This window comes from Nyctibius grandis, chromosome 20, assembly GCF_013368605.1.
Source record: "Nyctibius grandis isolate bNycGra1 chromosome 20, bNycGra1.pri, whole genome shotgun sequence".
NCBI classification, from domain to species: Eukaryota; Metazoa; Chordata; class Aves; order Nyctibiiformes; family Nyctibiidae; genus Nyctibius; species Nyctibius grandis.
The window spans coordinates 1,645,375-1,667,141 of NC_090677.1; the positions used below are offsets into that span (position 1 = coordinate 1,645,375).

Sequence of the window (21,767 nt, forward strand, 5' to 3'; positions counted from 1 at the left end):
CACGCCAGCGTAGCAGAGCACCGCGCCATCTCCCACGGAATACAAAGCAGTAACTCCTGCTCGCTGCTGCTGCGCCTGCTTACTACCAGTGCTGGCTTGCTTTGACATCCAATATTTGACAGGAAGATTCCTCCCAGGTGGTACATTTTATGGACAAAGCAAGAGATTCCAATTACAGCTGCAGAAAAATCACTCTTACTGATATTACCTACAGCGAAGGCTGCTTAACACCAAGCAGGATCAAGCACTTTGCTGTCTATGACTGATCCTTGGGTAAAAATGGACAGTTTTCCCCACGAATTTTTGGTAAACAGACTAAGAACCAGCATCACAGAACAATAAGATGTAGCTCTGAGAGAAAAACTTGTAGAATTCATAGACATTACAAATTGCCGAGTGAACCAGAAAGACGACGTCTCTCAATTTGGGATTAGGACTAAGTAGTGATATACACCAGAGAGGGGGAAAAGTCTGAATTTCTAGAGAGTCTGAGGCAGATACCATGTGCTGCATTACAGTCATCTCACTCAAACTGTGACATGCAGAAAACATCCACCCGTAAATATTACAGTGCTGTCGACTGAGACGGAAAGCGTTTCTCAAGCTCCTCCACAACACAGCTCACGTTGCCATTCTGCTGGTTGTGCTCAGCTGCAGCTTCTGGAGTTGGCAGCTCTGCTGTCTCAGCCGGTTTGGGCTTAGAAACGTGCTTGGGCAGAACGTGGTTTTTGTCTATTTGGCTGTACATGTTGGCCACAGACCTTTCGATCGCCGCTAAATTCTGAATGTTTTTAAGAATACCTTTCAGCTCCCTACGGGGAGGAAGCTCTGGCACTGTGGCCGGTGGTGGTACAGCTGGCTGTTTGGCAGGGGATTCTGAATGCTTAGGAGGGGAGAGGTGCTGGGTGCTAAGAGAGGATGAAGAAGAAGAAAGAGAAACTCTGGGTGGAGGCAAAGGATGTGGTGGCAACAGAGGAAGGGGTGGAGGTGGAGGTGGTGGTGGAGGTGGTGGTGGTGGAGGTGGCGGAGGTGGCGGAGGTGGCAGCAGCGGAGGTGGGGGTGGGGGAATTTTAGGTGGATCTGGAATGCTTTCTATAACTTCTTTGGCCTGAGGAGCTAGAAAACTTTGGCAAACTGATTTCTTTATCCTAAAAGACGGAGGAGTTGGTTTGCGAGTTGGTGGAGGAGAAAGTTCTTCAGGATAGCTGTGGCGAGTGACGATTACAGAGGGGACCACGGAAGCCTCTGGTTCAAGTACTTCAGCACAAGGTGTTGGAGAGGACAGAGGAGAAGAGCGAAGGCAAGCAGAAGCAACCGCACTTTTAGGAGACTGCTCTAGAACGTCCTCTCCTTGGAAACAGATGCTGTGTGTTGGCGATGGGATGGATTTCACTTGCTTCATCTCCTGCAAAGCCTGCTGCTCAAACTGTCTTGCCTTCTCTTTTACAGTTAACTTGGGGCTGCTTATTTTTTGAAATAGTGGACTGCTAATATCAGCACTGCTATGTCGACTTTCAGGTCCTTCAGTCTCTGCTTTGAGTCTCTCCTGTTGCCACTCAATGGGGTCCACGAGAACCGGCCTACTCAGAGAACCAGGCGCGTGTCTCTTAGTAATGTGAGCTGGTACTGTCCATGCACGGTGACTGCCTCCCAAGGAGGCATCTCTCAAGTCTAGTCCTGAAGGAGAAAGAGTATCTAGAGTATCGTTTCTTTTCCGTAGAAACCCAGCAGCAGCGGGACTTTGAGTGACACCTTCCACATATAATGGGTTTTGAGTAGTTAATGGGTTCTCATCAGATAAAAAAGTAATGTTACTTGAAGATTTGGGGAGATTTTTGTTCAATGATCCATTGATATTAGATTGCTTGTGAGCCTCAATAGCACGGGATGCAAAGCTGCTTATAACTCTCTGACGGTCTCCTTCTTCTAAGACTGACTTTTTTCCCCTGCTTTGTTGGAAATGGTAGAGAAGAAAAAGACTTGAAAGAAAAGAAGATAATCACACGTGAGGAAACATGCATGGACATAGACACTTATGAAAGAGAAAAAAAGAACTTATGATATGAATCAGAGCCATTAAATTACTTCTAGCAAACTACTACTACCCAACAGAAAGACCACATTTACTAGACTACTGGGCAAGACATTTACTTTTACAACTTCTTTAGGGGAGAAGAACTTGAGGAGGAAGAAAAATCAACTTTTCAGCTACTCAGCAAGTTAAAAAATAAGTTAACATCTTAAAAAAACCCCTTAGATTTCAAAATTATCAGTCAGTACTGTACCCTATCTCCCCAGTGACACAAAACATCAACGCTACGTAGTTATGTGATACAGTTTCTCTACGAGATAATATGGAATCATGGTATGTATAGTGCATGTGTGTATAATTGCATCTCCATCGCTGTGCACACAGCCAGCACAGAATATTCACAGGGATTTTTAAGTTAAAGCTATTCGCTAATAATTGTGCATCAAACCTCTGCTATTCTATAAAACACACGTGTGATTAGGCAGTGTTTAAGTGTGCCTGCATTGCCTTTCAAGGACTGGCCACAGGTCACACACACAACTAGACCTGTAGTCCGAGCCAACGGTGAGCCTGAAATCACAGCCCCAGGAGGAGTCGGAGGTGTACCCACGCGTACCTGAAGCGTAGACCTGTAGGGTCTCTGTGAGTCACTCAATGGGAGCTGAAGCCAGTCAGCTGAGATGCATGTTGTACTCAGACCATCCTTCTGAGACTGATTCATAAAGAATTGCCAAGCTGGGCACTGGTTCTTGCATTTACAAGACACATATTGACGCAGAAATATCAATATGTGTATGAATTTCATCTCTGCACCACGTTAAGCCAAGTGAAAAACCCCTGCAGTTGGATTACACTGAATTTCTACCCCAAAAGTAGTGTGTCTCACCATTTTCTGGAATTCATCTAGCACCTCCGACTGCCTCATTAACCTACTTTTCTCAACTATTTTTAATACCGCAAACTTCTGAGCAGATTTTCAGACAAATAGTATTTTAAAATCAATATCCCCAAACTGCCAGCTAGAAAAGCGTGCCCTTAGAGCCCTATTTTAAACAATGCTTACCTGAGGCTGAAAATAAACTTATTTCCCCCAACTTGTGACAAACTTAATATATTGGCCAACGTCTGATATGAGCTAAAAACCTTATCCTTTCCAAGAGAAGATCACCCTCGTTAGCAACGAGACTGAATCAATGCATTTCCATTGCTGCCATATGCAAATTTATTGTAACTAAACAGACGTGCTGTTGAGCATGGGGATGCAAAAAAACCAACCAACGAACCAAAAAAGAGTCTTAAAGAAGATACCCACTCTAAAAAGTTCTCTGAAATATTACATATATCTGTAAGACAGGGTATGGTGAGAACATGATAGCACAAGGGGATGTTATGGGAGAAATGGGGTATAAAGTTTACATTCTGCTTTTGTACCTGCCCTACCTCTGCCTCATACTGGTACTCCACTTTGAACGCCATACTTAAAACCTTCCTATTTTCTGCAGTTAAGCAACTGCAGCTGAAGTATAACATGAGTAGCAATGACTTCTACACACACAAAAATCAAAAATACCATATAAAACTATTTTTAGTGACTTAGAGCTGTCCAATATTTTCACAAAACCTTCTAAGTTAAAGATTCTAAGTCTTGTCTCTAACAAAAATTGAGTCATATTCTTTAGATTTTAGAGAAAAAAGGGTTAGCCTTTATTAACAAAAGGAACAGGGGAAAAATTACATATTTACATGATTGTATGAATGCTGGAAGATGAGGTTTTAGAGCTCTTGGTCAGATTGTTCCCTCGGTTTTAGTGGTGTTTTTTCATATCTCACACAATATCAGCAAATCTAAATTAACAGAAATTTAACCTTTAGGGTTAAATATTCCCTAGCAAAACTGGAGGAGAATTTAGAGTAACTAGATACTGGATAGGAGTTAATTAAGAGATATTAAATCTCCTCTAAGTTATTTAATATGTATTAAAGGCCTGTATTTAGTAATGAAACACATTTCCTTCCTAACTTTTCCTTCTTGGTTTGCCTGGGAGATCACTCACAGAGAGAAACTACAGCTTCCTAATGGTCACGGGGACCCGAGAGGACCGAGGAGAAGAATCAGTGCATAGGGATCATTCTCCATTTGTGAATAACACCCAGCAAAGCCACGAAGGGTTACGCCAGTGAATAAACTCTCCCCAAGCACTGCAGTTCTCCAAAACCCAGTAAGTCTAAGGCTTGCCTTTAGGTATGAAAAATAATTGACTTCACACTAATTCTTTATTCTAAAGCAGCGTACTTCGAGGCTGGTCAAGCACCCTCAATCTATTCAGAGGCGAGAGAAAGAAATGATTCTGAACTTGAAGGAAACCCTCCAGTAGAAGGCTCATGCAAGATGACATAACCTTTATGCTACTGGAACAGATTATTTCAAAAGCTTCTCAGTTCTCTCCTTGCCTCTCAAGGATGATGTTATCCAGCAATCGTTTTCTGTTTACGGATAGGTATTTTACTCACTGAGAAACATCAGCTCGCCAGTTTGAAGCGCATTTCTGTAAGCTGAAGAAGTGTACCTGCCTTGCAAGGAATTGTAAATAGCAGACAGGAAAGATTTTGCTTGCGTCCAATTGTGAGGTCTTAAATCCCTGAACTGACACCAAACCTCTGTGCGTGCACTCAGTGTTGGTTTTGTTTGTTTGTTTTTTAAGGCAGTAGGACTATTTGGCTTTAGAAATAATACCACTCAAGTTCAGCAATCATCCTTCATCTCTACTTCCAAGAAAAGGATAAAGAAGCATAGAAGTATCGAAACTTCACAGTAAATGTCTTTGCTGCACTTGCTCAATGGGTAACTAAAATATGAGCTGCAGATTGCAAGGTTTAATGGGAATTACTGAAAGGAAAATTAACTAGTGTTTCTACTAGCTACAAATATTAAGACAATGAAATGAGCTTACTTACTGATGCCTATGTATCCAAAGACAGAGAAAAATGACAATTATGAGACAAGGCAGATTGAAAACTAAAGAGCTCAGTTCCATTTCATTTGCTATAAACACCAAATTAAGAAAACAAGACACAAGGCAGCACCGCAAATGAAAGATGACTGTCTTAGGACAACTAAAGACAGGAAATATTGCACTAAAATTCATGAAAATGTTAATAAAAAGTATTTTCCAAATAATTACTTCCTAAGGTATACCAGTGCCTTGAAATCAAATACTTGACAGGAAAAAAAAGATAATTTGTAATTATTTTTATTGAAGCATGTTATTGTCTTTAAAAACCTAAGGATTTCAATTTATCTCCTATGGTTTTTTACTAGTTTATGTTTCATCAGTTCCTTAGCGTGATGGATATGAGTGTATCTGTATAGCTGCATGCAGAGACATCTGAGAGAAAATATTGCAAATATGGCATCTTTTTTGGTGCAATGAAAACTATTTTGAGTCAAAATGAATATAAATCTAAGCCTCAAAGTCAATACTGCAAATCTGTAAATTTGCATCTATATGTTGCAGTACTAAAATATTTAAAAAAAATCTTTGCAGGTAAAAACCCAGCACAAGGAGGCTTGTTCTGGGTTTAGCATAAGGTATTAATCAGTACAAAATGCAGATTCTTCCATTGGGATATCGATTTCCCACAGCTAATCAGCTTTATACCACTGCCAGTAAAATTAGTAGAAGTGAATCATTAATTTGAGTAGAAATTTAGTTAAATACAAAAGAAACGGGGAATTTTATCCAGCAGGGCACCTCCCTGTACGTGTAAGCATACAGATGTGATCTCACGTGGTTCACAAGCAGAAGTGCTTACATTCAAAAATGCGACTACATTTTCTTCTCAGCAAGGGTCATTAGCCATTGGAAGGGGCTGCCCAGGGAGGTGGTGGAGTCACCATCTCTGGAGGGGTTTAAGACAAGACTGGACATGGCACTTAGTGCCCTGGTCTAGTTGCCATGGTGGTGTCAAGGCAATGGTTGGACTCGATGATCCCAGAGGGCTCTTCCAACCTGATTGATTCTGTGTGATTCTCTGTGTGTGTACATGCTGCTGGCGAACATATGTTTTTTCCTGCCTTCCTGCCCAAGCAGTAACACTTCACAAAGGCAAAAGGCATGGGAGGAAACTCAGCAGGTAGGAAAAGCTGTTCCTGCTTCAAGTATAGCTCCTCAATTTACACAAAAAGGCTCAAGCTCTGGAATTACTTCAAACACAGAGACTCACTCGGACGGCTAAGAGTTAAAGCAGCAGTGATATGCTCGGTCATGCCTCCTCAACGTTGTATAAACCCAGTCACAGCATCTCTAAAACTTCAACTTTCTGAGCAAAACAAATAATGCTTGAAAATAGAGCAGAAGTTGGGCAATCCTCAACACCACGAGCACCTCGCTCTCTGCCTGCCTCCAAACACATTAATGCCATACACTTCAGCGTCACTTGGTTTTAAAACATGAGCATAGATGAGGAAGCGTGGCAAGCTTCTCAACAACCCCCCCAGGATGACACCAATATTAATTGGCTTTTCTCCACTGTAATATTTTCACAGTGAGAGTTAAATTGTTGTTGGAGTCCATAAACTTCAGATTTACAGAAGCATGAAGCAGGCATCTTTGTCGTATTATTATTTTACGAGCACATAATAGGCAAAAGATATATTCATTGAACTGCCAGGGGTTTCTCCATTTCGATAGTTCCTTTAACTTCCATATTCAAACAGTTTCAAATTTAGAACAAAAAAACCCCACTTCACCCAAGAGAATATTTCTTACTACAGCAAATGGGGACTTTGGGGCAGCAATTGCATTGGATGTGTTTAGTCAACAGCTTCGAAACCCGTGGCGTGCTGGCCTGGATTTGCAAAGGCACTAAAGGAGCCCAGTCTGGGCTCACCCTGGTAGCAATGGCCTGCGCTAGGCTCTTGCTCTAGAAAAAACCATCTGGTTATACCCTGCTTTTTGCCAACTTAAAACCTGTTAAAGATTCCCCCATGTACTACAAGACATCCCCATGAGCGGGTTAATTGTTTCTTCTGTCCTTGTGGAGTCCTTCTATTTATTTTCTGGATGTCTGAGAAGCCCAAGCAGCTGGGGAAAGACCCCTTCTTGAAGAAAAGACTTCTTGACATAGGCTGCGTGAAGCCATCTTCCTGGGAAGTGAACCATGGCTTCGGTCACTAACAATGTTACTGATGGAGCACAAGGAATACTCACATGGTGCTGTCGCCAAGCTCTTCGTAGAGGTTATTGGCAGCGGTGCTTGCTGGTTTGCCTGCTGGTAAAGCCATCTGGATTCTCGCCGTCTTTGCACATTCAGCCTGTCGCCTTTGGTGAGGCACGTAAGGAAGGAGAAATACTCATTAGAAACACTCTATACCCTAAGATAAGCCAAGATGCAAAGTTTTCTGTGGTTTTTTTCCTGCAGTTTTCAAAACATTCCTGTGTTTTGTCTTTTTTCAAAGAAAAGTAATAACATGATAATATTTTCCTGGCTTTTCCAACTCTCCATTATTTGATCTCTCTTGGTGGAAACCCAGAGCTCCCCCTGGACAGAGACCTCGTGACCAGCGGTACGTCACTGCCATGGCAGGTATTTCCCAGGAAATAACAACACTGTTAATAAGCATTATTTGACACTGCTCTCATTAGGAGGTTCATCTGTTCTGGCTGCCCAAGGCTACCGGTGGAGAGAGTAAGCGCTCTGAGGGTGGTCGATCCCTGGTCCTTCTTAGGGAAGTATCTACGCGCTCGAGCCTGGCATGCACTTGCTTGGTTGAGGAACACCACGCACATGGAAATATTTACTTTTTTCTCTGCAGGGAACAGGTGATGCCCTGAACCATGCTATCTTTAACGTGTGCTCGCATGCAATAATAACATACACTGAGTAGCCTATAAGTAACCTTTAACCTCGCCATACACGGCGTTCAGGAGCAAGTTGGAGTACAGAAAGTAACTCTTACTGAATGTCAAGTACCCCTTCTTCTTAAAAATAAAGACTGGTAGGCTGTCAGTAGTCCTACACATACTGTTAGAAACAAAGCTGAAAATAAGTACTTACTCTTTGAATCTGTTTTGTTATGCAAAAAAGATAAAAGAGATAAAAAAGAAGGTTAAATGAATTCTGTTTGCAACAATTGTCCTAAACAGTGAACCTAATAGGAGTAATAAATGAGATGCTACTTAATTATTCCACACATAAAATTACAGAATTAATGACATGTTTAAAGAATCATAATTTCCAGAGCTGAACAGTGTTAAGCTGCTATTTGTGATATTCTCGAAACAATTTTGCAGTCAGCATAAACTTGAATTACAGTGGGGAAAACTGCTTTGTGCTGACACAAAACACCTCCCTGCCACATGCACACACAGAAAAGAGTAAGACCTGAAACCATGAATGTACCTCATGGTATTTCTTTAACAGGTGGACTACTAGGAATGCATTTTTATAATTATTTTCTCATTTTTACCTGTTTCAAGAACGCTATAGAAAACATCTTCAGTAGTGATGGAGTATTATTTTTGTTTGCTATTTAAAAGATACCAGTCTTTTGTGATTAGTAATTAATACATTATTTCTAGTTACCTAATGGGGTTGTGCTCATAGTCTATTTCAAAGACACTATTTAATAGAAAAGAATAATGATGGTTTCTGGCTTGTTTACAGGTCACAAATGTAGGCACTGAGCTGCACTTTGACAGTGATCATTTTATAAATTAAATGAGTTTTCAGTAACTATTATTTTTACAAAACTTAGTAAGCTGATTGCTGATCTGGAAAGCACTGAAAAATGGACCTACTGCACAGAAAAAGTTGATATTAACACTAAAATTCCTTTTATTTTCTTTGGCACTCTTCAATGATACATTTTTCATAAAAGTATAGTTTATTCACATTGGTCTGCTATAAATCTGACTCCAAGTCTTACTTCTAGACAACAAAAATGTAATTTTTTTGATGAAAAGAAGTTAGGCAGATTCCTTAAAGCTCTTAAAAGAGACTGATAATCTTTTGATAATCTAACAGATGTCAAGGAAAAATAGTACTACAAGATTTCTTAAAGAAACAGGCAATTCAGATAACAACCACCACCTAATTGTAGGTTGAACTGGTTCAGTAGTGTCTCACTGGAAGCGAAGTTTATATCCAGTTTTGGGAGAAGTAAAGCAGCTTTGAGAGGCACTGCCATCCCAATGGTGCAGAAGTTCGTCAAACACTTTCAAACTCCTTTAAAAGGACTTTTTCCTTTGACCCAAATTGTTTGGTGAAACTGGGATGTAAATATAATCCAAAGAAGGTGCAGTAACCATCAAGAGGTACAGACCGATACATACAGGAGTTGGATATAGCCACGTACTGGGGAAGACGCACAGAATTATTTATGTTCTGATACCCCTAATGATCCCCCTATCCTTGACGTGCCTAGAGACAGCACCAAGAACAGCCAACGGAAGGCTGCGCAGCCATTCAGAGGGACCTGGACAGGCTGGAGAGTTGGGCGGGGAGAAACTTAATGAACTATAACAAGGGCAAGTGTAGAGTCCTGCATCTGGGCAAGAACAACCCCATGTACCAGTACAAGTTGGGGGCAGAGCTGTTGGAGACCAGCGTAGGGGAAAGGGACCTGGGGGTCCTAGTGGACAGCAGGATGACCATGAGCCAGCAGTGTGCCCTGGTGGCCAAGAAGGCCAATGGCATCCTGGGGTGTATTAGAAGGGGTGTGGTTAGCAGGTCAAGAGAGGTTCTCCTCCCCCTCTACTCTGCCCTGGTGAGGCCGCATCTGGAGTATTGTGTCCAGTTCTGGGCCCCTCAGTTCAAGGACAGGGAACTGCTAGAGAGAGTCCAGCGCAGAGCCACGAAGATGATTAAGGGAGTGGAACATCTCCCTTCTGAGGAGAGGCTGAGGGAGCTGGGTCTCTTTAGCTTGGAGAAGAGGAGACTGAGGGGTGACCTCATTAATGTTTATAAATATGTAAAGGGTAAGTGTCATGAGGATGGAGCCAGGCTCTTCTCAGTGACATCCCTTGACAGGACAAGGGGCAATGGGTGCAAGCTGGAACACAGGAGGTTCCACATAAATATGAGGAAAAACTTCTTTACGGTGAGGGTGACTGAACACTGGAACAGGCTGCCCAGAGAGGGTGTGGAGTCTCCTTCTCTGGAGACATTCAAAACCCGCCTGGACGCGTTCCTGTGTGATATGGTCTAGGCAATCCTGCTCCGGCAGGGGGTTGGACTAGATGATCTTTCGAGGTCCCTTCCAATCCCCAACATTCTGTGATTCTGTGATACTTACTGTTTGTAGCTGACCATAACTATTAAAATAGCTGGCATGCAGCAAAGGATGATGATGACGGCCAGAGCAAGTAACGCGCCTTCTGTGTAGCCAACGGCTTGCGCCTGCTTCTTGACGTTCGCTACCACGTCTGGGGTGCGGATCTCCAGGATGCGGCCCCCCTGCCCCAGGTACGGCTGAAACTCTTTATTGATATCCAGCAGTTTGCCATCCAGGAACCTTCAATGTCACAAAAGAAAACTATTACAGCCAAGTTCGTTAACTGTGTTTGAATTATTGCGTAGTTGGGTTAATAGCTGTGGTCTGATAAAGCTCTTTATCTGCTTAAGAATATTAGTAATTCCCTGTAATCACTATGTCAGTGATAACTCCAATGCACTTAATACCAGAACACAGTTTAAACACGGAAAAGGAGAGGTGAGCTGAAGCTTATCCTGATTTCTAGGGGCAAGAAGTTCCCCATGCCATTGAGAGCAGCACAGCAAACAGCTTGCTTTGTGCTTTTTCTTTCAGTGGTCTGTTGCAGAGGAGTAATTAACCCTCCTGCACACATCCCTAAAGACCACTCTGGCCTCAAGATCAGCTTGATGCTACTCTAAAAGCAAGTCACTTCTAGGGGACTTTCCTCACCTTCTGCTTAGGGACATGGGTTAGTGGTGGGCTTGGCAGTGCTGGGTTAACGGTTGGACTTGATGGTCTTAAAGGTCCTTTCCAATCAAAATGATTCTATGGTTCTTAAGGAAAGTCGTTGGCCGGAGGGACAGCCTACAGTTTGTTCCCTTTTGACTTCTCTTGCAATGTTAAAAAGAAAAGAGATTTGGAAAAACTACGTGTTTATGAATCCTCCCTCGCCTTTTTTATTTTTTTTGAGAAGATGCAGGCCATTTCTTCTGGAGTTTCACACCTCTTCTAAAAGGAAAAGCACCAAGTGCTTATAATGAACTGTAATTTAAACTTCAGGGGTTCTCCAAACATTGCCAGATACCAGAACAGTTGTGAATAACGTTACTAGTTACAGGAACAACAGGCTATCTATACAGCTATCAGAAGAAACACTGGCTTCAAGTAGGCCTAGAAGGCACAGTTAGGACAGAGTTAGGTCCTAGGCAAAACTAGGGTATTGGCTATCCAGGAACCATGTGCTGCTGTCACTGCTTGCAACCCAGAATAACGTCCGTCTTCCGTTTGTGTGTCACCTATGAAAGGAACTTGGAACAACACGGTTACCAAGCAAAGGACTGGAACAGCCCCTGAAAAAGCAAATGCAGTGGAAGAAGTTCAGTATCTGCTCTGATAACTGGCAGTTTAAAAACAGGTAGCCAAACATTAATCCTGATCAAATGACTTTATTTCCCACATGATGGAAAATTTTCTATTGGATGACTTTTTGACAGCAAACAGTATGTTTGTTACAGAAAATTACTTTAAGAGTTTGAAAAAATATTTTGGCCAAGGCTTTATTTGAAAAAATATATTGGTCAAGACTTTAACTTCCAAAGGAAAAGAAAAATCTTGGATCATTTTGAAGTGAGGACTGACTGTCTCACAAGCTGCCAAGTAGAGGGCTCCAGCTATAAAGATCGAAGCAGGAGGCACCCATTAGGATGAAGGAGGATCCTGCTGGCTCTCAGCTATAGCAGAACCCCAGCCCTTACATGTACGGTGGTTCCCCTGGAGAAAGAAAGTCCAGTGAAAAACACTGAGATAAAAAAAACCCAAAAAGCAACAGTTAAAAGAATATTCTGAAAGGACTTCTGCATATAAACTCTGGACGTCTAAAGAGAGTCTGAAATAGCTTTTATTTCCTTAGCCTGATCATGAGACAGAAATTACACTCCTAAAAGACCACTTCTTCAAAGGCTGTTCATTTCTTACAATTGATTTCCTCTCAAGTTAATTTACTGATAAACCCTCATAGCATTGTTTGTCCCTGGTTTTTGTTTTAACTCTGGGGAGAACGCACTCTGCTCTGTGTGCGTAAAGTATGAGCTGGATCCCACAAAACCCCTTTTCGCAGGTTAAAGACCTGCAGTGATGGTTCACACGACATAAACCGCGTGTAAGTGGAGCTCTCTTTTGTTGCACACTAGATGTCACTGGTGCACGTTACACGTCCTTTGAGTTGGCAAAAGCATTCCGCTCTGACAGCATTAAATCTCTGGAAGATTGTAACAATCTCTCCGTTAACATTCTGTTAGCATTTTTCTTGACAAACCCTATTTTAGCAGGTTCGTAACTCAACCATGCACATTTACTCCATGATGAAACATGACACATTGTGCAAAAGATTCAGACGGGGTAAGCATTTTATTTTTAATGGTGGACATTTTCCACTTAATATATGCAGGAGAAATTTTCTGGATTCAACGGTTTTTTATGCTCCAATAAATCAAACCCTCTTTCATAGAAAAGATAAAAAAGGAGGCTGATCATTTCAGTCTATAAAATGATCTAAGTGGCCTCAAAGTCTTTTAGGAGTCTGTGGTAGAGGGAGGAAATAACAAAGCACATGTACTACTCAGATGCATTTTTTGGTATAACCAGACAGATTCCTGACTAATAAAAATGTCAGGTAATCAGTCATAAAGTCCTAAGGAGAAGTATAAATCTCTCGTTGCATATCAGTCTTGCAAAGTACGGATAGGGAAAAATCAGCACGTCTTGAGAGACACATGGGTTTTCCCCAGCTGGCAATGAAGGGGACAGTGTGGCTGTTATGTTCATGACTTCTAAATCATGTCTTTGTTTTCCAGCCAAACATCTTCCTTGAATGCAAATGCGTGGGATTGGGCTACTCGTTTGGGACTTCTGGATGTGAGGCAGCCCATTCAAAACAGCCTGGTAGCGAGTATGGCACAGTCCGTGCGTGTGCTATCGTCGCGCACACCAGCATTAATCCAGCGCACCCAGAGCACGCTGCATCTCCTTGTACCTCTTCCTTTCACACCGCACTGTTGGACATGACCTGATGTATCGAAGCGACATTTCCCAGAGGTGATTATGGGAGCCTCAAACATTAGCTTTGGCTTAGTAGGGTTTACTTCATGCAGAAATGCAGCTCTGTAGCTGGTCACGAGTGTGACTTTGCTCAGCTGTTGATGGGCATTAGCTGTCTGGACTATCCTTTCCTTCCAGCTCCAGGGTAAAGCCAAGCACCTTTGGGACCCCAACGCTGCTCTGACTTGTGCCTGGCTGCCAGCATCAACCAGGACGAGACACCACTGATACTGGTCTGTATCCCAGCAGCACTCCACCTGCGAAGGGGAACAGGTCACTCTGCTCTGCTCTGTAACTCAACTTTCCTCCACGTTCCTTAAAAGACCTTCGCAGATAATTTGTTTTCAACCAGTGATGGGTTTAACAAACTCTGTCAAGGTCAGGGCTCCACTGGGTTTTATAGGCAGAAACCCAGCAGGGTGTTCCCAGAAAGCCCATTTCAGAAAAGCCACAGGTATCTTCCAATAATTTTGTAAGTTGTGTTAAAATCACAACTGGCAGAATTCACGTGCTGAATCTGTGCTGGGGGTACACTTCTGTCTTCTGGATACATCATGACATTTTTGAACACTTCGAAAGTACCGTGGCTAAATTTGTATTCCTTATTGCCATTTAAGATTTAAATGGCAAGCCTCCATCTCTTTCTGACTTTCTAACCTTTCTCCCATCATATCCAGTTTATTAAACGATCCTTTCTCCTATTATCTCTTCTCTGCTAGGACCCAGAGCAGATTCCTGGCTGGCAGAAGGATGGTTGTCACTCTTGGCATCTCATCCCAATGAGGGGACAACCATTGCTACTGTCTCCTGAGACTGGGGCAGGAAGAACATGGAGCCACCCCTCTAAAGAGCAAAACTCCAGGAAAGATGGTCACAGAAGGCATTTCTGTTTGGATTTGGGCAAGCACCTGAGCTGAGCCAAACTCTTGAGGTTCACCCCCTTGCTAGCAAAAATGTGCTAATGATGTCAAGCTACAAAACTCTCACTTTGTTTCTCTTCGTACTTTAGCAAGCTGACACTTACTCACCTCTACCTAAAGCCGGGAAAACATTCCCCAGGATTTTGCTGCTTTAAATATTTAAAAGCTTTTGAAGAGAGAAAAGAGAAAAATAAAAAAAAGCAAAGCTGAGTATTGCAGGCATATGAAGCATTTTAATGAGGTTTCTTCCAAGCTGACATCCTATACATTTTCAGACCTGGCAAATGAATAACCTTCCCTTCACGTCTGAAAAACTGCTTTTTAACCTAGCTTAACTCTGTTCTATTCTGTGTATTTCACTGGACACACAAACATCTCTAAAAAGAAATTCCTACATTTTCAAAGGGCACTAAAGTGAAGAGGGACAAATTTTTTGTCCATTAAGAGAGTCTGCATCAGAAAAAGATCCTTTTTATGGAGCTGAAAGAGCTAAGTGCCTCCACGCACGGACAGTAGCTCACTTTCATATACTACTAATAGTAGATTTGCAGAGAGCCTTCCAACGTGAGGAGTAAAAAGGTGGCAGGATTTTCAACTATCATCAAGGTCATATAAATTTTCTGGACCTGGAAGCACCAAATAATGTCCTTTTAACCTTGAGCATTTCAAATGGGATCCCACTTTGCCCATACTCTAAACGGGCTACGACTGGAAGAAAACACAGACCTTAATGAATTTACAAACTGCAAAAGTGAAAAAGTAATGATAAAGAGGGATCAGTAGATAGTCTGGGTGTAAGGCAGTCTCAATTTTAATGAGACTAGTTTAGTGGACAAGTGAACACAAACTCCCTGTGCATCACTGAGAACGAAAAAGACTGACCATGGAGATACCTACAAACAAAAATTGCCCACCAGAAGGAAGGAGGCTGTATTGCCTCTTTATCTGAAAGCTACCACTGCTAAACTGCACGTGATTTTTATATTCCTAGCTCAGACAGTGATGCTGGAAGACTGGAGAGGGTTCAGAGAAAACGCTAAGTGATTAAAAGACTTACAACATAGCCCAGAGTGCAGAAGTCAACGAACTTCTCAAGAAAAAAATTTAAGAGGATGATGTGATCATAAGCCTAGACCTTAGTGGGAACCAGAAATTGAAAGCACCAATCAATCTAGCACCCAAAGTTATAACAAAACTCTATGACTGAATCCAGACATATTAAAAAGGAAAAAATGCCTAATTTTTGACAGCAAAAATAATTATCCTGCAATAACACCACAGAAGTTGTAGTTGATTGGATTTTCTTGAGCAGTTGCTTTGCTGAAAGACGTGATCAAAGCAGAAATAATTTTGGGAGCTCCTATGGTCTTTATTATACTAGGTCAGACTGATCACAGTGGTCTTTTCCAACCCATAAACTCTGAATACATGCAGAGCTTTAGTATGCTATAATTCATCCGTACTAAATTAAGAGCTCGGAAGAACAAGCCCTTTTTCAATCACAGTCCACCGAGATGGCTCACAGCCATGTGCTTTCTAGGCTGCTGACTGACACGCTGCTTTATACCATCATGGAACTGTCTGGTCTAGTTTTCACTGAGATAAAAAGCCAACACAAAGGTGAAACACATGCAAAAAACCCCCAAAGATAGCAGCTGCTTTAGGAGAGGAGCCTGATTTGCTTTTTCATTGCTTTGAATCATGCGCAGAATGCTGAAACACAAAAATATCGTTTCTAATGAAATGATGGCTGCCCAGGGAGGTGGTGGAGTCACCAGCTCTGGAGGGGTTTAAGACTGGACATGGCACTTAGTGCCATGGTCTAGTTGACGTGGTGGTGTCAGGGCAATGGTTGGACTCGATGATCCCAGAGGGCTCTTCCAACCTCATTGATTCTGTGATTCTACAGCCATTTTGATACATCGGCGGCTGAATGGCTTGAGATACTAATTTTGTCGTAGAACCTACTTGCCGCTAGTGATGACTCAGAAAAACCATATCAAGAGATGACCTTACTTGACTTTCCTTACCCATGAAATCTCTGGCTTCTCTTCTTATGCAGGCAGAGAGGCACCCTATCAAACCGCCCTGCTGCAGTGACCAGCACCGGCCCACTCACTGACAACATGCCATGAGTGGAATCAGGCAATAAAAAGCAGTCTCTAACGTTTTATGTTACACCGGAATTTACCTGCTAATTTGGAAGTTGATCAAAAAGGCAAAACAACAACAAAATACCAATATAAGTGGCCTGTCTACTGCTGTTCTCCATCTCTGCTAGTAGCTGGTGGGATGGGCCCATGTAGATCCATCTGCTCAGCCCACCGGGCACCCATGAGCACTACTGATTTCCTGCATCTAGGTGTACACCTGGCTCATGCCCTGATGTCTTTAGACTAGGTGCACACCACCTCTCTTCCTTCCTCTTCTTCTTCTCCTTTGGTTTCCACAAAAAAGAGAAAGAGACAGGACCCAGATGTCTCTGCAGCAAGCCTGAAGGGCAACAACTGGAGCACCAAAGCCCTTGCTTGGAGATCACGAAGCAGTTTTGGTACATCAAAAGTAAATTCCTTCAGAGGAATTTAAACTGGAAGCTCCTTCACAGGGTGGACCAAATGTACTCCAAGCTCTCATGGCGACAATGTCAAAATCACGTGTACTGAGGCCATTCAGCTCAAGGGAATGGCCTGAACCTACTAAAGTTGTAAACTTCCAGGCTGCACATAGGGTAGGCGCAGGGGCATGCACCAACTGCTTCAACAGATTTTACTGCTCCTGTTGTGTTGAACCACTTGCTAACAGAGACAGACCAACAGGTTTCAAAACAGTCCACAGAAATAAAGGAAGAGCAACAAATCATATACTTACTTAAAAAGTTCGTTCCTCATTATAGCTCTGTTTGTTTGCGGGTCGATTGCGTAGACCATGAGGTCAGACTTGGTGTAATCCTCTTCAGAGAACCCATCCCCAAACCTCCGCGCACCGATGGATTCCACCACGACCGTCGCACCGGGAATCTGATCTTGGACATAGCGTTCCAAAATCCTAAAGATGAGATGGAGCCAGAAAGCTGCAGTGATTTATTTGTGCTGATCAAGATTGACAAGAGCCCAAATGAGATACTAATAGACAAAACCCACGGGCTTAGAAGGACGGTCATCAGGAATAGCGTCCTTAAGCCTAGCTCTTTGTATTTATGACATCAGTTGAGTTTTAAATGGCTCATGGGAAACACCATCTATATTTCACAAAAAGCCCCTGTCATCCTTTTATTAAGCTATATGATTTCAGAACTCTTCCATTCCAGCCTTACACAGGGTGCACACAACAAATTTTCACCCACAGAAACAACTCCTTCCACCATTTTTGGTGGGATATTTCATCTGGCCCTCCGATACGGCACAACATATCAGGTGCCAGAACACCTGCTACTCCAAAAGGCATGAGCAAGTTCTGCAGCCGTAAGAAAGTTGGAATATCGAGCTGACAGGTTTTTACCACAGGAAAAAAAGAAAATAAACTGCACAAGTTCTACAAGAGGAAGAAAGATAGTTTGATAGAATTCAGCGGCAGCTCTGCCTGAGGTACAACAAGGACATAACAACAACAAACCAAAACAAATCTGTTCTTTTCCAACGAGAAGGATCCATTACAAGCTGTCAGAGCATAGAACGGCACACCCTGCGGCTACGTGTGTGAATCACAATGTGTCAATACACGAGATAAATGCAATTCTGGTGAATTAAAATTTCTTAGAGAAGATGACATTTACTGGTCATTTTATTAATTCTTATCATGTGACCACTCTAACTTTATTACTGAATATTCTTTTTTTTTTGACAACTGAATGTCCGCAGACATCTCAGTATGTGCTTCTGGAAGCTTTTGTTCTAAACTCAAAATCTCATATTTTTCTACAGTTTTCCACACAGAAGTCTTAAAATGCGATGTTATTCCTGAAATATTCAAAAAGGCCAAGGTAGAATGGCTGTTTGCAGAACGTCCCTCCAAACAAACAAACAGAAAATACTCATGCCTATGCCAGCCTGAAATGCCTTCAGTGTGCCTGCAGAACCACCAAACTGATGGGGAGAGGACCTCCCTGAGCACCTGAGAAATGTCAGCACAGAGAGCAAGCACACCTGTACCTCAGATATGGCGAGTTTATGGACAATACCTTAATAAAGTTTTAAAAACATATATTCTTTTCCTTCCTCCTTGCCTGATCCACTGCTCTAGTGGGGTGCATGCAATTTGCTGAGCTCCTGTAGTAAACTGCTGCTCTGCATCTGCTGCACTGTGCATCCAATGGAAAAAATCATTAGAAGTACATGTTTAGAAGTATTACAGCTCAGCTGGATGACGTTCAAATTCTGAATGCAACAGGGAGAACCGGTATTCCCGTCAAGACCGCAGCTGGGGCTGGAAGCCAAGACGGTGGGGACCACAACTCTGGCAAGAATGGATAGAGCCAGAGGGAAAATGGAAAGCTGCATGGACAGTGCCATCAGAAGAGCTTTAACCATGGCTGTTGGGCAAGGACAGAACACATCTCTGAGGAAACAGGAGGAGCGTCTTTGTACTGGTGAGGCCGCACCTTGAATCCTGTGTCCAGTTCTGGGCCCCGCACTTCAAGAAAGATGTTGAGGTGTTGGAGCGAGTCCAGAGGAGGGCGACCAAGCTGGTGAAGGGTCTGGAGGGCCTGACCTACGAGGAATGGCTGAGGGAGCTGGGGGTGTTTAGCCTGGAGGAGGAGGCTCAGAGGTGACCTTATTGCAGTCTACAACTACCTGAAGGGAGGTTGTAGTGAAGTTGGAGTCAGCCTCTTCTCCCGGGCAACTAGCGACAGGACAAGAGGACACAGCCTCAAGCTTTGCCAGGGGAGGTTCAGGTTGGACACTAGGAAGCATTTCTTCTCAGCAAGGATCATTAGGCATTGGAAGGGGCTGCCCAGGGAGGTGGTGGAGTCACCATCTCTGGGGGGGGTTTAAGAAAAGACTGGACATGGCACTTAGTGCCATGGTCTAGTTGACAGGGTGGTGTCAGGGCAATGGTTGGACTCGATGATCCCAGAGGGCTCTTCCAACCTGGTTGATTCTGTGATTCTGTGATTCTGTGATTCTGTATACAGACTTGCTAACGGTATGGTGGGGTTTCCAAACCGGGCATGAGAAGGGTTGGTTAAAGCCCACAGAAAGTTTTATAAACAAAGGCATAAAAGCAAATATCATCGATACTGGATACAAGGGCAAAGAAGTATGGAGAAATAACCAAGAGAAGCTGGGAGGCTGAACACTCCATCAGAAGTAGGAGTTCTGGGAAAACACAAGATTTTCTGGGCTAACTTATGTGATTGGAATATCAAATCAAAAAGCAATAGCTGAGTTAGGAGGCAAAAGCAAGGGAACGAGAGGGGAACATGCTGCCTGATGTATCGAGGATGCACTAGGGTGCGGAGGAAGACAAATCTCATAAGAAAGGACATCAATGACTTTAAGAAGTCTCTTGTTGTTTTAAACAAAATCTTTTGCAGTTGCTGAGGTTACATTTTGCTGCTGTTTTTTTCCTGACGCAAGATTTCCAAAGTATGATAATGCTGTCAAAGCAGTATCACCATCTCATAATTTTTCAAAGCCACTGATTCACATTTATCCATCCAGTTTCTCTGCTTTTTGTGTGAAAGTTAAAATAGAAGCTTTTCTAGAAGATTTTGAAAAATCCAAGTCTGCCAGACCCAGGTCCTAGCCTAGCAGTGAATATAAACTCTTAGTGCAAAACCATTTCTGTAGGGAAAATAAAAATAGTAGATTGTCTGACATATTGCTAGTTGACTGGCATCCCCTAAACAAGCATTCCTGTTGCTTGCAGATATGGTAAACTCTACTCACCTCTGCTTCTGGCACGCATGTAACTGGCAGCTAGGGTGATAACCTGTCACAGGCACCTCCGCAGCAACAATTCTCCCAGGTAAAACTTGACAGAACAAATCTGGGATATGTAGATTAGAAAAACCCCAAACATTACGTGAATGTAAGTGACTAAAAGAAGCCGTAACTGTCTTTAGAAAGGCGTTTTGAATACTGATTCAGACAGACCAAGTATGTATAAGATTTACCTCCCTAATTAATATACAATCATCTTCTGTTGCTGCAGGGGGCGATGCTTTTGTTTCCTTGCACAGAACTACTAATTCACCCAAAACAGAAACACCCCATAAGGTTGGAAGGTTATAACACAGGGTCATTTCTAGCAGAACCGGACACAACATTCCCTTTTCTCAGAAATTCCTGGCACGGCTTCTGCTGGAATTCATTGCCTTTGAGAAAATCTTTGTCTAAAACATGATTAAAAGTGAAGAACAAATAGCATGCTACTTTCTGACTATGAGAAATAGGTACGTTGCAGTCGTTGGCTTTAACTGACATTGCAAGAAACACCACAAAGTATAGTGGAATAACAGTATTATTTCATCTGAAATGCACAAATTGCATGTTTAGGTTGAAATATATAATAAAAATGCACTGAAGACTGAAAAGTAGCAATTAAAGAATGCACTGAAAAATAATCAGTTCCCCAAAGAGTGATTTTAAAAGTCATTCAGCTGAACTTGTGATGCTGAAAACACTGTAGTGTTTTATAACTCTACTGAAAGCGGCCACCTGCTTGTAGCACTACTCACAAGAACCAGGTTTTAAAATGCATTAAGTAACAGCAGCATCTGCAGCTCTACTGTATTTATCAGCAAAAGTTAGCTTAAAATTAGCCTGTCGCTTGTTAATGCCACAAGGGTAATTACCATCCACCCAACAGCGGTGTAGTGAGTGGTAGAACCAGCAACTTGACAGGCGACGAGACTTTCCTCCTGCTCTAACTCCGTTCAGCTCTGCAGACACACTGTAATGGACAGAAATGCCTCCCAGTGCATCTTCATTACCATCGCTTTCCGAATTCCCATCAGGGACAGCAAGGAAATGAAATGAGGGACAAGAGGATTCTCATTATGTCATTGAGAACATAACGTGGCCCTAAATATTCTGAGAACTCAGAGATGTTTTTTTTTCATCTTCAGATGCCAAAGACATGGAAAGGCAAAAAAATACAGTTATGTTGGTTTGTTGAGCTGTCCCTTGGCTGGTGGCGTTCTGCTTCCCAGAACGTTGCTGAAACCAACAGACCAAAATCTGGGATGAGGCACCACGTTCCCGGGCCACACTCAGCACTACGTCAGTGAGCTGATGTGTGCACCTGGGGTATCATGCTCCATGGCAGGGCTGAGGTTGCTGCGCCCCGTTACAGGCAAAGAAGACCTTGCTAAGCACAGGACTAAATTAAGGGGTGCACCCTGGCGTCACAGCAACGTGCTGTTTTCTCCCCTCAGCTGCACGGATCCAGCATGCCAGACACGTGCCCGAGCATGGGAGAGATCCTGCTACTGGGAAAGGTGCAAAGGGCCACTTGGAAGCTTCTTTGGAAACTACTGTGGAAGTCATAGAAGAATGAGTATAGATGCACCTTAACTCCC

General features: G+C 42.7%; 1 protein-coding gene across 4 annotated transcripts in view; it reads right to left on the bottom strand.

Annotated features, from left to right (window-relative positions):
- PCDH15 (protocadherin related 15) overlaps nucleotides 1–21,767 on the bottom strand; it is a 358,337-nt gene that overhangs the window by 13,371 nt on the left and 323,199 nt on the right. For 2 of the 4 annotated variants that reach the window (XM_068416522.1, XM_068416519.1), the window contains exons 28-30: nucleotides 17,114–17,290; nucleotides 10,329–10,547; nucleotides 7,243–7,353 (exon numbers count right to left, since the gene is read on the bottom strand). In XM_068416522.1, the coding sequence (XP_068272623.1) occupies nucleotides 7,243–7,353; nucleotides 10,329–10,547; nucleotides 17,114–17,290 (507 nt within the window). Of the gene's footprint in view, nucleotides 1–565; nucleotides 1,980–4,987; nucleotides 4,994–7,242; nucleotides 7,354–8,089; nucleotides 8,099–10,328; nucleotides 10,548–17,113; nucleotides 17,291–21,767 lie in introns of those variants that run through there. The other 2 variants (XM_068416521.1, XM_068416520.1) reach the window with 2 other exon arrangements.